The sequence below is a fragment of the Nematostella vectensis genome, chromosome 4 (genome assembly GCF_932526225.1).
Source record: "Nematostella vectensis chromosome 4, jaNemVect1.1, whole genome shotgun sequence".
Lineage (NCBI taxonomy): Eukaryota > Metazoa > Cnidaria > Anthozoa > Actiniaria > Edwardsiidae > Nematostella > Nematostella vectensis.
In genome coordinates, this window is record NC_064037.1 from 15,295,318 (window position 1) to 15,309,600 (window position 14,283).

Below are 14,283 nucleotides of genomic sequence, written 5' to 3' on the forward strand. Positions count from 1 at the left end.
TTAACCTACATAATGCGAACTCTGATCCACAGAAATGCGGCATACAGTATACAGCCATCCCATTTAACCTAGCTAATGCGAACTCTGATCCACAGGAATGCGGCAGAGTAAACAGCCATCCCATTTAACCTAGCTAATGCGAACTCTGATCCACAGGAATGCGGCATAGAGTAAACAGCCATCCCATTAAACCTACCTAATGCGAACTCTGATCCACAGGAATGCGGCATAGAGTATACAGTCATCCCATTTAACCTACCTAATGCGAACACTGATCCACAGGAATGCGGCATAGAGTAAACAGCCATCCCATTTAACCTACCTAATGCGAACTCTGATCCACAGGAATGTGGCTTAGAGTAAACAGTCATCCCATTTAACCTACCCAATGCGAACACTGATCCACAGGAATGTGGCTTAGACTATACAGCCATCCCATTTAACCTACCTAAGCGAACTCTGATCCACAGGAATGTGGCTTAGAGTAAACAGCCATCCCATTTAACCTACCTAATGCGAACTTTGCGTACAAAAGACATAACCACCAAATAGCTTTTTATTCACTTAAGGTTGGTTCTCACTTGGACGTAAGCGCAAGCGCAACACATGTTATTTTCCGATTCTCACTAGAACGCAAGCATAAGCGGAGGCGCAAGAGAACGCCGCAACCTCTTGATTTTCTTGCGTTTGTGTTCGACCGATTCTCACTTATGTTGCACTACGCTTGCGTCCTAGTGTGAACCAACCTTTATGCATATTTTAATAGTTTCTTAGGTAATAATATATCGATCTACAATATGTACATACAGTTTTTAACTTAAAAAAAAAAACTGCTACAAGGACAACAATTTTGAAGATCTGACTAAGTAAATAGCACTCTGAAGCTGCTATCAGTTTAAAATACATTGAGCCAACAAAAACATACTACTTTTCTCTCTGTTTCGTAATGATTTGTGGGGTTTCTCTATACGATAGAGTCCAAATAAGGCAATTGATAGGGACGATCGAATAAAATAATCATATGGTGGTCCAGAACAGCTCTCTTCCAGTACAGCTATAAGCGACCTGCAACAGTGCCAGCATTGAAAGAAAAAAACAGATTCGCAGCTTTGCTTGTCCCAGCGATGTTGTATTGTTTGTATACTATATTGTAGGATGTGAAGATGGGAAATGTTGTTGCGCTGTTTTAACATTCCAGCTTTGTTTCGCCAAACATTGTAGCGCGGGTTTCAACAATGCCATATTCTTGGATCCCTAGAGCGCTCGTCGTTTTCGCTGTCGAAGAAGGAAAGTGATTGAATCATAACGAGCGTGCACCAATTCTGGCGCTCATACAGGCCAATAGAAAACAATCGCAGAACAACCCTTAACTCCTTCCTTTGACAAATCGCTGCCAGACACCCCGACTACCAGTCTCTAGTCTGTTCCTCCTTTCATCCGATAAAAGATCAACACTTGATAGACATACAGTTAAAAACACCAACTGCAACTCCCAGTAGTTGATAGTCGTAGTCGTGGAAAGTTACGACAAGAAAATTACCCTGTAACTAGCCTTTTACAAATAGTAATAAAATAAAACCCTTTCATAGACATGGAGGCTTGAGGCATCGTCTGTATTCTCGGAGACGCTGTGGTGTTTGTGAGAGCCCCTGAATGACTCTACAGCCGTTCTTTCCTAGACCCTTGAGTATGCCGTCTGTACTCACATGCCTTTTATCAGTGAATACTGATATGGGGCTAGATATAAAAAAAGCAGGAGTTCGCGTGAAATGTGTTGTTGTGTTGGGTTATGAATAGTGGCAGCCAAATCAGGGACTTGTGGCTCCATCTTCAAATATTTTACTCCTCTTGCTAATAAATATAGTATCACCTGGTAGAGAAGGAATTGACTACCCATCTAGAACCTTCTTCCTTTAAACAAAAAGTCGATACAAGTTGGTGGCTTGATAGACACAGAGAGTTGAAGCACCATTTGTATCCCCATGGACAACTGCAAATCCATCTGGAACCCTCTTTCCTTTAAACAAAAAGTCAATAGCTTGATCGCTTGATAGACCCAGACTGTTGGCTGAAGGTACATTTGTACCCCGATAACGATGGACATCTGTTGCTCCATTCGGAACCCTTCTGTCCATAAACATAATTCAGTCGCTTGGTCGGACGAGTGTTGTGCGCTAGCTCCCATCATATGATGAAATTAAATTCTTTTGACTCTAAATAGTACAGTCGATCGCTTGGTCTGCCGAGTTTTACGCTTTCAGTTTTTTTTTTCTATTCTTTACTCCCGTCATTTGATGGACATGGACAACTGCAACACCCGCTGCAGTTCTTCTTCCTCTCGCCTGCGTCGTTTCTCGTCCTCCTCTTGTTGCTGCTCGGATAGCGCCATAGCCAAAAGGAGCTCGTCCTCCGTGTCATCCTCGTTATCCAAGGGAGGGGTGGGGTCGGTAATGGGCGTGGCAACCCCCTCGTTACCCTCAGGTGCACCATAGTCCTTAATGCTTTCGCGAATTGCCCTGAAATTTTAAGACGCAATCAGCAGCTGAAGTAGAAGAGGTAACCAATAAAATGAACATATTCTGGCATTAACAAAAGAGGCTCCGTCAGCTGATATGTTGTCATCCTAGCAAAGTTCCAAGTGTGAGAAAGTAATTCCATCCGCTGATTTGGGGAAATTACGACAGACTTAAAGTTATACATTTATTGCAATTCTCCCCCACTCCCCACGTAAAGCATTTTCACTCTTTGGAAATACGCTACCGAACCATTTTTTTTAAAGCATAGAGGTTTACCCCCCTCACCTACAGAACGGAAATGTTCATATATCCTTTGTGACCCCCCTCCCCCCATAACTAACACCACGGCCAAAATCTAGAGACAACGAGAGACATTTGGAGATACCTCTGCAGCATGACATCCTCGTCTGATAGTGACTCGCGGATAGCGATCTGCTCGGCATCGACTTGCCCCCCTCCATACTCGAGCAAGCTCTGTTGTATTGCCAACTGTAGCAGTTCGTCTTCTTCATCACGAATGACAGCTTTGAAATACAAATTTAAGAGAATTCAGTCAGATGGTCTGTTACTGTAGATGCGCTGTAGGTATGCTGGCGAAGCGTAGGGAAGTATTTGGTGAGTCTAGTATGCTAAAGTTAACAGTGAAGTCAAGCAATTAACATTGTTAGGGTAGTGTGGAGGATTAGCACTGTCCAGCATTGCTTTTGCAGTAATTTTCGAAGCGAAGTCAATCTGTTGTTAACTGTTAAATCACAATATTGTATTATAAGTAATAAAACGTGTACTAATATCTTAATGCACATAAAATGCGTTTTATATATACATATGCGTACTACAATCCAAAGAATGAAAAGATTGGTCCCTCAATATAGAGTATTAAAGATTTTTTCACTGAAGAAAATGTAAACAAAGCGAAGCATTCTGTGTAGGGTGGTTTCTTAGCATATTGGTATGTCATTATGGATAAAAAATCGAGACCTGGGTAGATTTGTGACTCCTACAAGTTCATATAACAAAGAACATATCACAAAGAGCTACAAGAAATATTAGGGAGCCACCTTAAGTAGTAGAAATAATAGAGGCTCTTACCAGCCTGTTCTCCCACTTTAACTTGTCTGTAACCGGTGGGCACCTCAAAACACATCTCCTCTATCTTGCATTTTGCCGTCAGCGGGTTCTGTGATGAGGCCACGCCCTCTTCTGGCTGCTCGCTCATGATTGGTTCACGTGCCACATTGACCCCTGTGACATCACTCTCAAGGGCATTGATGTTTGCAAATGTGATCTTGGCATTCAGGACATGGAACAGTGGAATTTCTAAAAAAGCCAACATTATGACACTCTCATGGAGCATTCCATTATAGGATCAAGCCTTGTGAGAGGGGGGGGGGGGGGCGGATCAGACCAAGCCCTAGGGGGAGGAGGGGTGAGGGACGTATTAGACCAGCCCTAGGGGAAGGGCGGTGAGGGGCGTATCAGACCAAGCCCTGGGGGGAAGGGGTTTCTTCTGATAAAAAGCAATCAATAATTAAGCTAAATGAAAGTTCAAAAGAAATATTGTGGTACCCTGCTCTGTGTCTCCCTTTTCTTTTGAGTCACTGTGAAGTTTCTGTTTTGATTTTTTCAGAGTGAATTGTCATTTGAAAAAAGAATCAAAAAAGAATTTAACACGGGGTTAAAGTTTTATGCCTGTAAGTACAGCACTATGACAGTAGATGTGTCGACTAAATGCCGGCTGGGAAAGAAGTAATTGTTGGCTGTATTGTGACGTTTGATTAGAGCCTATTACAACAGTGTAATGGGCACTCATCACCATTTTGGTCGGTAAGCCAAAGAGATGGAGGAAACATACTATTTGATTGAAACGAGTTTAACCTGCCAACCAGCGTGGCAAAGACATGCTGTAGTGCGTATCAGAACATGAAGGAAACTGAAGAGATTCTTGCTTGCTTCTGGCTTGTTTTCTTTAAAATCGTGCTCATGGCTATGTAGGGTAGTCATCTTACGTCATGTCATTTCAGAGTAAAATGTTTGCAGGCTCGCCTAAGTCGCATGTTTTCATGTCATTTACTTAATAAATTCAAAATTTACACGAGTGTAAAAATGCCATTTTGGTGTGTCTCACAATCAATAGCGCGTGAATGCTTGTATGGGTGAGCTTACCTATTTTTACAGGGAAGCCAGACGGGAGATGCAATGCAATGAAGTCTCTCAACTTGGCAAAGTGGGCATTACTTATCGCCTGAAGAGAAAGGTACTGGGTCATTTACATGTAGCAAGACTAGACTGAGAACACAAAACATCTGTAAAATAATAAACGGTAAGGAAATGGCATGTCGTACTATTCCCATTTCCATTTATGAATAATCCCTCTTGGTGAATCCTCCCCTTGGCGGATCCCTCTCCATTAAGAAATGTGTTTGAGCCAATAATTTACTTATGTGATATGATGGTACAGACATGATGGGAAGATTTTCTAAATAAGGTCATTCCACATCAAAGGCAAAGATTCCTTTAGACAAGTAATAACACACAAAATATAAAAAAGAGTTTTTACTTTTTGATACAACTTTTTGTAATTGTCATTGAAATTGGTAACATATCGGCCCAGCATTCATAAATAGCGCAGTGATGATCAAGGGGGAAAAAAGGAAAAAAATAGGGGTAATCTTGGAGGTGTGCATTTTCGCCCTCTTTGAAAAGAGAAAATAATTCTAGAATGCAAGGAACAGACAGTCAAATGTTGTTGATCTGCTGCTGACCCCTTACCAGTAGTTTAATAATAGGTAGAACCTGCTCTTGGAGAGACAGTGGGTACGGGTCGGCCATAGAGATGGTTGCACGAAACTTCTGCTTCTTGACTGACATTTCTTTAAGCTTGCCTACATCTGAGAGTTAAAAGACAAGGACGAGGTAATCCATTTGTATCAATATTACCAACATAAATATGAAAACAGTTCTCAGGGGCATAGCCAGGATTTTTCTTTGAGGGGGGGATGGGGGGTGGTTTCTCCAGAAAATTTGTTTCTAACTGAGACGTAACGACTAAGACTAAGACATAATAGCTTTACTGGTTACGCCCCTGCTTCTTTGCAGTTTTATTACTCTATGAGTACTGGTCAAAGTAAAATATGACCAACTTTTTTTCCCTGGCAAAAACCTTAGGACATACTTGAACTATCCTGAGCTTCTGATTTAATAGAATCAAAAAGCCCAAACTGTCGCGATCTCGTACCAGAACAATGAATACAATACACCAAAAACTGGAAATCGACTCTGCAGAGTCGATTTCCAGTTTTTGGTGTATTGAGCTTCTGATTTACATACTCCTATTCACACTGAGATGTTAACTATCCATCCTCTTCTACTTAAATTACCTCGTCCATCCTTGACAGTCGGTGGGTTGAAGTACTCCTCTAAAGTCATTCTGTAAGGGTTATTTGACAATGGATCCATTGAGGCAAGGTTATCTTCATCCTGTAAACATACCCCAAACTCATAAGTGACAGCACAGACATCCAAATCTGTGATGGGGGGCGGGGGGGAGGGGGCACTTACACGTGCTGTCGGTATACTTGAATATGCCAGGTTTGGATTTCTTTAAGTTTTTCAGTGACCACATGTTTCTATAGAAAGGAATTTAATGACGCAGCAATTTTGTCCCATATTTTGGTGTAGAGACATCTAATTTGTTGTCCGATAATTTTGGCTGGACAATGCCCGCACCCACCAAAATGATTTTAGAATCTGTCGTCCATGGAAGGAGAATAGGGAACTTTTGTGACTGACCTCAGCAGGATTCAATTGATTTTCCTCTTCAATTCCAAGAAATGACTGTAGACCACTCCCTGCAATTCCCTGGGGCACTGGAAAAGCTAGAGGCAAATGAGTGAGTCATGAATGTGCCATAACTATACAAGCGACCAAATACAAATCTCAAATGAAACAAGCTATGAAAGTGGATTTACATGCCTTTTAGGGAACAGAATTAGCCCAGAAATCTGGATGCAGTTATTAACTTATTTTGTGTTCTTGTCTTCAGCTGCTGGTTGTTTGACCCTGGTTTTTGTGACCGCTATCATAGTAGACTTACTCTGTGTTTGTTTTCTGTCTTCATCTGCCAGGTGTTCAACCCTCGTTTTCGTGACCACCTCCACACCACTAGCCGTGTACACCTTGCACTCATAGTCATCTACAGTCTCGGTTTTGTCTCCACCCCACCCCCACATGGTCTTATGTCTGTAACAGATGTGATTAGAGATTTGGACACTTATTATTACTGAACAATGTTATCCTGAAGGTACTACAGGATACAACATACATTTACTGTAATCTTAAACTGTTTTAAGAAAGGAAATCACACATCCATTTTATGCTCCATCACAATACTGACTCACTCAAAGAATCCTTTTCCTTATCCAATGAAGAGACTGAGATGCTTTCGATAAGATATTGTTAACAGTAAGGGGTTAAATTTCAACCGTCAATGGTTAAGTTAAGTTTAGTGCAAATAAAATGATATACAGTATTTTCAATTGAAAACAATAATAAAGAAGTGGTTGATCAATCAAATGTGGACAACAAGTGATGTGCTTATTAAAAAGATGTGAATAAGAGGACATGATGGAAAAATGTTTCAAAAGCTTCATTTTACACCAAATAAGAATGAGAATTTCTTTACAAGTACTTAGCATAGATGTATTTTGGATGATTACTTTGGATGCAACTTTTTGTTAAGTGTCATTGAAATTTGTGGCTTTCATCCCAGTATTCATACAGTAAATTATATCATAAACATCAGGGATATTAACATTGGTCGAGAATCAGGATATACACCTATTCCAAATAGCCAAAGTATAAATCAACACAAGGTTGAAAAGGTATGTTAAATGCCTCGGCGAACAGAGTAGTTGTGCTGACGTTTCGAGTGTTAGCCCTTCGTTGGAGCTCCAAACATTCCTTTTCAATCTTGTGTTGATTTATACCTTGTCTACACCACGCCTATTCAGACCAACTAGTTTTTCAACAGCTTGCCTGTTGTCCTTCTAGTTATATCATATTTCAAATAGGGTTGCACTTGAGGATTAATGTGCTTTAACCTGAAGCAATGCCAGTAACAACACTTGGATTCTCCAAGTGCAACCTTATAGGTGTCATACAGTATAGGTGTCATACAGTATACAAACCTCTGGAACGCAATCTTATCAGTGTCCAGTATAGTTGTCACCAAAGGAGATGTCATCCTTGAGGTTATCACTTCCTCTGATGGCTTGGTAGAGTCCAGATCCCTTATATCATTCCTGTAGTGCCAGGGTAGAAAATGGTAAACTAAGTAACAGTCCATGTGGGGACTAGGTTTTGCAATAGTTTTATTTTGCAAGGAGAGTCTGTTATTAGGGTGATTTAGATCCTCGACGCAGGCAAGAGGACGCCGCCTGGCGCACGTTCTATTGCGCCTGCACACTTCCCTTGCTGGAGTTGCGCCTTGTTCATAGCGGCATTTCATGCTTTTTCATGTCCTTCTAAGGACAGGACGCTGGCAAAAATCAGCGTGCGCACGCAATAGAAGATGCGGGAGGCGGCGTGCTCTTGCCGGCGTTGTGAATCTAATCACCCTATATTCAGAAGGGTGTCGGCAGGTGTGCCCAGTTAGGCCCAGACTTTTGGATCAGATTTTTGGATAATCCCAGGAATTACCATGGGTCTGTTCCTGGAAAGCAGGTTAGTGCTAACACAGGCCGGGTTAAAACAGCTATCTCGACATTTGATTGGATAAAAGGGGCATTCATTCCTGGGTTAGCATTAACTTACTTTCTAGGAACCAGGCCCATATTTTTATCAAACTTTGGGTGAGAGGCTTAAAGTTGAAAACTCAAGCCACACTTTTGTTTCCTTCCATACATTCAGTAAAACTCCGACTTTTCTAAAGAAAGTAGCAGCCATCCCCTGATAGAAGAAAATAATAAATTGTAGAAGAGGCTGCTGATACAGGAGAAGATTTTTTTGTCTTACATTTTTACCTGACCATGTTTATCATGCATGCATGTGCCTATGAAAAGCAGATCTAGGAGGAGGCACCAGCTCAAAGGGGCGGCAGGGGCTAAATCATGTTGGTGAATTCCATACATTTTTCCTAATTTTAATCAGAGGGAGGGGGCCAAAGCCAAAAGGGATGGGGAGGAGGGAGTCCATCAATATATAAAATACAGTATATGGCAATAGTTAAATCAAATTGGTAAATTCCATACATATCTTCTAAATTTCACAATCACAATGTACAGTACCTAAGGCTCAGTGTCTCTGTCCATACTCTTCTTCGCTCATGGTCAATCTCTAGGAATGTTCCACCTTTATCTAAAAAGTTAGTAGTATTAAAAAAGCCACATAATAATGTCAAAGGAAGGCATGATATTTTTTATCACATATTAGTTATGGATAACAGATGTTCTATATAATATGTGTTTGCAGTATGATGACATATCAACTATGTTTTTAATTCTCTTTTCATTTTAAAAATAAAATTTCTTTAGTCAACTAAACCGGGAAAAAGGGAAGTTGATTTTGTACTCTTAAAGATTGACTAGTGCAGTAGAAACAACAGTTGACCCTGGAATTCTATCCCCCCTAAAAATCCCTAACATTTTAACAAGTGTCAACTTGAACTTTACGTAATAATCTAAACCAAAAATAAAACAAAAAAACATGTTTGATCCTTAGTTATGCTATTATCTGAGTCCTCCCTCTTAAGCTATCAATTGTCAAGTACCATCAGCTTTAAAGACATATGTTCTGTTCCCTCTTTGCCATTCATTTTGATCAAATCCCAATAATGTTGTATCAACACGAACAGCAGCTCCTGCACAACAAAAATAACAAACAATTTTACTATGCACATTCAATCACGCCCCTCATATCAGTCATGCCCCAATCGATTGGAGACAAAAGTTGAGTTAAAGTTGCATTATGCACATTCAATCATGCCCCTCACATGAATCATGTCCCAATCAAATAAAGACAAGAGTTGAAGAGAGTTCAAGTCGCATGGCAATTTGATTATGTGCTCAAACAATCTCAGCAACTCTTATTCACTGAACAAAAATCATCCTGTGTTTATTACAAGTCTAATAGCTTTGCGTTGTTCAAACGTTTGCTAACCATTGACACACTTCGAAAATACTTCGATGGAACAATCAAAATATTCTTTTCTAAAAATCCTCCCTAACAGTTTTTATAGTAAATAACATGTTGAGCGCCCCAAAATGAATAATAAGTCAGCCCTGGATCATATGTACATCCTGTTCAATGAGCTATTAGTTTGTATCTGTTCAGGACCAAAGAAAACTATTTATAAAAGTTCTGAGAATAGTGTACTGTACCTATGTTCAAGAGGTGTTCTGTTTATTCTTCAAATTCAACATAAGAGCTTATGAGAGTTTCATTAAATTTTTTATCATTTCGAGAAAGTTGTTTGCAATGCTTGGCATATCTATGTGTATTAAAGCTTGGAAACAACATATAACAGTAGTATTTTAATATATACAATAGTATTTTACTTGCCGCTTTTGTATATCTTATAAGTATCACTTGGGCACATCCTTGACATGAATGGCACTAAAAATGACAAATAAAATGAGCAAAGGTTGAAATGATGGTCCTATTCACAAACCTTTATCCACCTAATCATCACTCTAAATCTGCCACAGGACCTTGGCCAGGATTTTAAACATTGGGATTTGTTTACCCATTTATGGGAACATCTTCTCTAAGGTAGCTCATCCTAGCTCGCAAACGGTATTTAATTTTCCTTTAATCGAGCGGACCTTCGAGTTGAGTGGGGGGTTCTTCCGAAACTTCCCTCCCTTACCCCTGGGTATGTACTGTTGACAACTGAGGATTACTGTACCTACAGTATTTGGTATTTTTCATGGATTTTAATACATTTCAACAGCTTGTAGGGATTATATTGGATTACATCCATATGAATAAAATTATTGCTTCCATAAGAACGCTGTACCATAATCAGATCTTGAAAAAACCTTGCAGAAAAATCAAGGTATCTTTGAAAACTATACGTAGGGACATACAAGGCAAAAAAGGAAAATGTAGAGGAAAATCATAGATTTTATATGGATCTCATTGGTATTTCTAGCAACAAAAACAAAGGGGTTGTTAAAGAGCATGAGGTTGTAATTTTGGAAATCGCTTAGAGCCAATGCATTTTGGTTCTAGCAAAAATACGACATCAACAGTCCTACTTACCCCAACTAGTGAATTCCCATTTCATTTCCACATAAAAATCTGTTGCCTGAAAAGATATCAGTGAAATATAAGCATGTATAATAGAATTGAAGTTGTACTGTATGCATGCTTTGACTGGTTCAATTGGAGCAATTTATGACGGTCATACAATGATGCGGCATAAAATCATTAAGGGGAATTTGTGCATCATCAGGCAACACCCTTGTAGATTCTGATATATATATATATTTTTTTTACATTTTATCATTATAAAAAGACTTTCTTTAGGGGAGAAACTTCAAAGCTGCGCAGCTGAGTTCAGCACAGCATTTCGACAGCAATGTGGTCGTTGTTGATGGCCAACATTGCTGTCAACAGGCTTGCAATGTTGGTGTTGTTTTAAACATCATGTTTAGGGTGGTGCTAGCTGGTGCTATTTGATGTTGCAAAAAGTCAGATTGAGGTGAATACTTTGCCAGCATTCCTTTTGTATAGTGGTCAATTCAATGTAGCACAGCTTAACTAGGTATTGGATGAGATCCAGAAACTCAATTCAAATTATTTTGGTACTTATATGACTGAGGAATAATTGGTACTCTAATGAACCTTTTATTCAATTTAGAATACTTACAGCCTTAAGCTCTTCCAGAAGGTCTGGAATACCCGCAAGTCGTTGACTTCCTCTCTGGAAATCCCTGTGTTGTAGCACATGAGATACAATCTCTGGGTCGCCTGTGCTGATTGCTTCCTGGGAAACTGCGAGAAAAAGGAACGGAAACAATAAATAATAATGTTTATATCTGTTTTCAACATTTGAACAAATGATTTTTTTTATTATACTAAGAGTGAGTTTTTTTTCTGTATCTGATGCCCTACAAGAGAAAACGAAAAATGAGTAAATTCAGTCCCATTTTATTGTCCATTTAACTTTCTTCCGTCATGCGCTATCGTGTCTCGCAGACAAGTGCTTCCGGTAGTCCTCCAAAACACACCCAAAACTAGATGAATAAAAAGCCATGCATAGACAGGTTAAGGGTAACTCGATAGAGCTCAAACAGAAAAAATTACTGGTTAAGCAATCTATTACCATTCCAGCCTTCTTGGTTGATAGCATTCGCATCGCATCCGCCGTGTACCAAAGCCTTGACACAATCTACATATCCTAGAGTCACGGCTAAATGAAGAGCAGTTCGGCCTCGAGGATCCTTCTTTTCTTTGTTGTTCTGAAACAGAAAATCAAAGAAGGCATTTAAGACATATCTAGAACATAAATTACAGAACAAATGTTGACAGACTTTAAATGAAACACTGTGTCTGAGACAACCGGTAATCGCAAATCTTCAGTAAAAAGTCTTCAATTACAAACAACTTACTCTATCGAGGGCAAGCTCTTCTTCGAGTGAAGATGCATCCCTGTTCCATACGAACCAGTGCAAAGGGAATTCGGACGCAATCTGATCACGGTTTAATTTCGACGGGGGAGCACTAAGAAAGTCTTTCTCTCCCGCCGTCGCCATGTTTGTTGTCGAAGGGCCGCTGACTTTAGTCCGTCGCCGATGGACTGAGAACTAGAAGCAGATACACAGGCAGCCCCTAGATAATTGTTTGGGTATGTTCTTCAATGGTTCTTATTTCTTTCATATAAACTGAACAATACGGTCTCTAGTCAGAATGCTTGTTGACAATATGTTGTCAACAAGCATGCTGTGGTCAACTCCGGGGGGGGGGGGGGGGGGGGGGGTGAAGTTCTTCCCATGTCGACCTGGTTAAGGATTCTCGGCGTATTCTAAGAAGTCAAAATCGGCCCTCGTGCAGGTATCTTTAGGGGTGTTTTCCGATTTTCCCGACGAGCGTAACTTTCACTTTTACCCTGAAGAACCCACCCCCCCCCATCCCCCCCCCCCACACACACACACACACACTTTAATGCCCTGAACAAGCACAACTTTCTTTACTACAACAAATCAATAATTACATAATAATTGCAGTATTTTCCAACTTTCCGGGAATAAATAGAAAGAAAAGTATGAAGCTGTAGCTAGAAGTAACGGTATGCCTATGGTGACCATTTTTTAGATAGTTGGGCTTCCTGTGTGCGGGAACGTTCCCGGAAAACAGAGAACCAACCAACAATCTAGCTAACTCTGCAAAATTTGCCCCACAAAGACGAAGAATGGAAAGGTTAAATATTTTTCTATGAACTATTATTATACCATTTGTCTGTGAGGGGTTTTAGTTTAGAGAGGTCTTTGCTAATGCACTAATAGTCATTTGAAACCCCCACCCCCATGGTCCCGATGAAATGTGGGGTTAAGGTGGGGGTTTAGAGCACTTTTGATCAAGAATCTGTCCCGAGGGGGTGTGGGAATTGAATATTTTGGACTCTAAGAATTGTCCCAACCCTGGGGGTTTGGGGACAAGTGAATAGCTTTACAAATGTACTTTGCAAAAGTCATGTAAGTTTCTGGGTTGAGACTCTATTTCTTGTGTTGCCAGCAATTCCATGTACCAGCATGTGGCAAGCTGCCTGGCGAAATATGCGAAACCAAATATGAATGAAAACTAATGCCAGATGAAAATGTTTTATTTTTTCATTTATCAAAAAAACCTGTTATCTTCATAGTTATTGGCACAAAATGTACTCGCTGAGGTGTACTGGCTTTGAAAGGTAAAAGCTTATTTCAGATGACTTGTTGTCTGGTAGTTGCATAGTTTGCATCCCAAGGGGTAGGGGCATTTGACTGCAGTTTTTTCCGGGGTGGGGGCTTTTCCCTGTTTTGTACAGGGTCAAAGTCTAATCCCCCACCCTTTCCCGGGACCATGGGGGCTGGGGGTTGCAATTGACTAGTGCATAACAATGCTAGAAGCTCTGATTTCATCATGATTCGTTCTTTCAGTATAGAACTGATCTTATATAGCGGGTTTTGAAGCCTTCCATGAATTCTGTCTCCATCCGTATATTATATTAATCTAGGAAAGGCTTGGGATTTGATACCCTGGGGTACCAAAGCCTGCAAGCTCAATCTTTACGGCTTGGCTTGATCACCAACCAAACATCACACTTTGGTATTGTATGACCACACCAATGATTGGCCCCTGGAGGGGGGAGGGGGAATAATTCGTCTGTGGTTCGCCTGTGGTTTCTAACACAAGCCTTGTATGGGGGAACAGCTTAACACTTTAATTTTTAAAGAAGGAGTCATTTGATATATTCAAACATAATTATGTAGCAGGGTATTTCGGAGTTCAACTGTACTGGGCTTAGAGTGGATCTGGCGTATTATAACATCACGCGATAAATATTGGCAATTTAGATAAGGCCTTATCTAAATTATTGCCACAATGTGGTGAACCCAGAACATTAATGCACTTGGTTGAGTAACTGAGTGGATATTGTGCTGGCGAATGATAACATCACGCGATAAATAAGGCAGTTAAGATTCCCTGAACGTGGTGAACCCTGAACATAGATGATGCGCTTGGTTGAGTAACTGAGTGGATATTGTGCTGGCGAATGATAACATCACGC

General features: G+C 40.3%; 1 protein-coding gene across 1 annotated transcript; it reads right to left on the minus strand.

Moving 5' to 3' along the window:
* Positions 1-1,269: 1,269 nt before the first annotated feature.
* LOC5507287 (ankyrin repeat domain-containing protein 13D) lies at positions 1,270-12,312 on the minus strand. Its single transcript, XM_048726591.1, has 16 exons — positions 12,128-12,312; positions 11,842-11,977; positions 11,386-11,510; positions 10,776-10,821; positions 10,074-10,127; positions 9,283-9,372; positions 8,801-8,870; positions 7,703-7,816; positions 6,610-6,755; positions 6,306-6,391; positions 5,894-5,993; positions 5,286-5,404; positions 4,680-4,758; positions 3,606-3,833; positions 2,902-3,040; positions 1,270-2,516 (listed from the first exon to the last, which is right to left on the minus strand). The coding sequence occupies exons 1-16, from the start codon at positions 12,269-12,271 to the stop codon at positions 2,288-2,290; spliced, it is 1,905 nt and encodes a 634-aa protein (XP_048582548.1). The 5' UTR covers positions 12,272-12,312; the 3' UTR covers positions 1,270-2,287.
* Positions 12,313-14,283: the final 1,971 nt, after the last annotated feature.

Bases quoted from the DNA above. Each gene is read 5' to 3' on its own strand.
- LOC5507287 (XM_048726591.1), bottom strand. From the start codon at position 12,271: ATGGCGACGGCGGGAGAGAAAGACTTTCTTAGTGCTCCCCCGTCGAAA. The intron at 6,392-6,609 runs GTAAGTCTACTA...ATTTGCCTCTAG, and splicing joins AGACAGAAAACAAACACAGA to CTTTTCCAGTGCCCCAGGGA. The intron at 5,994-6,305 runs GTCAGTCACAAA...GTATGTTTACAG, and splicing joins ATCAATTGAATCCTGCTGAG to GATGAAGATAACCTTGCCTC.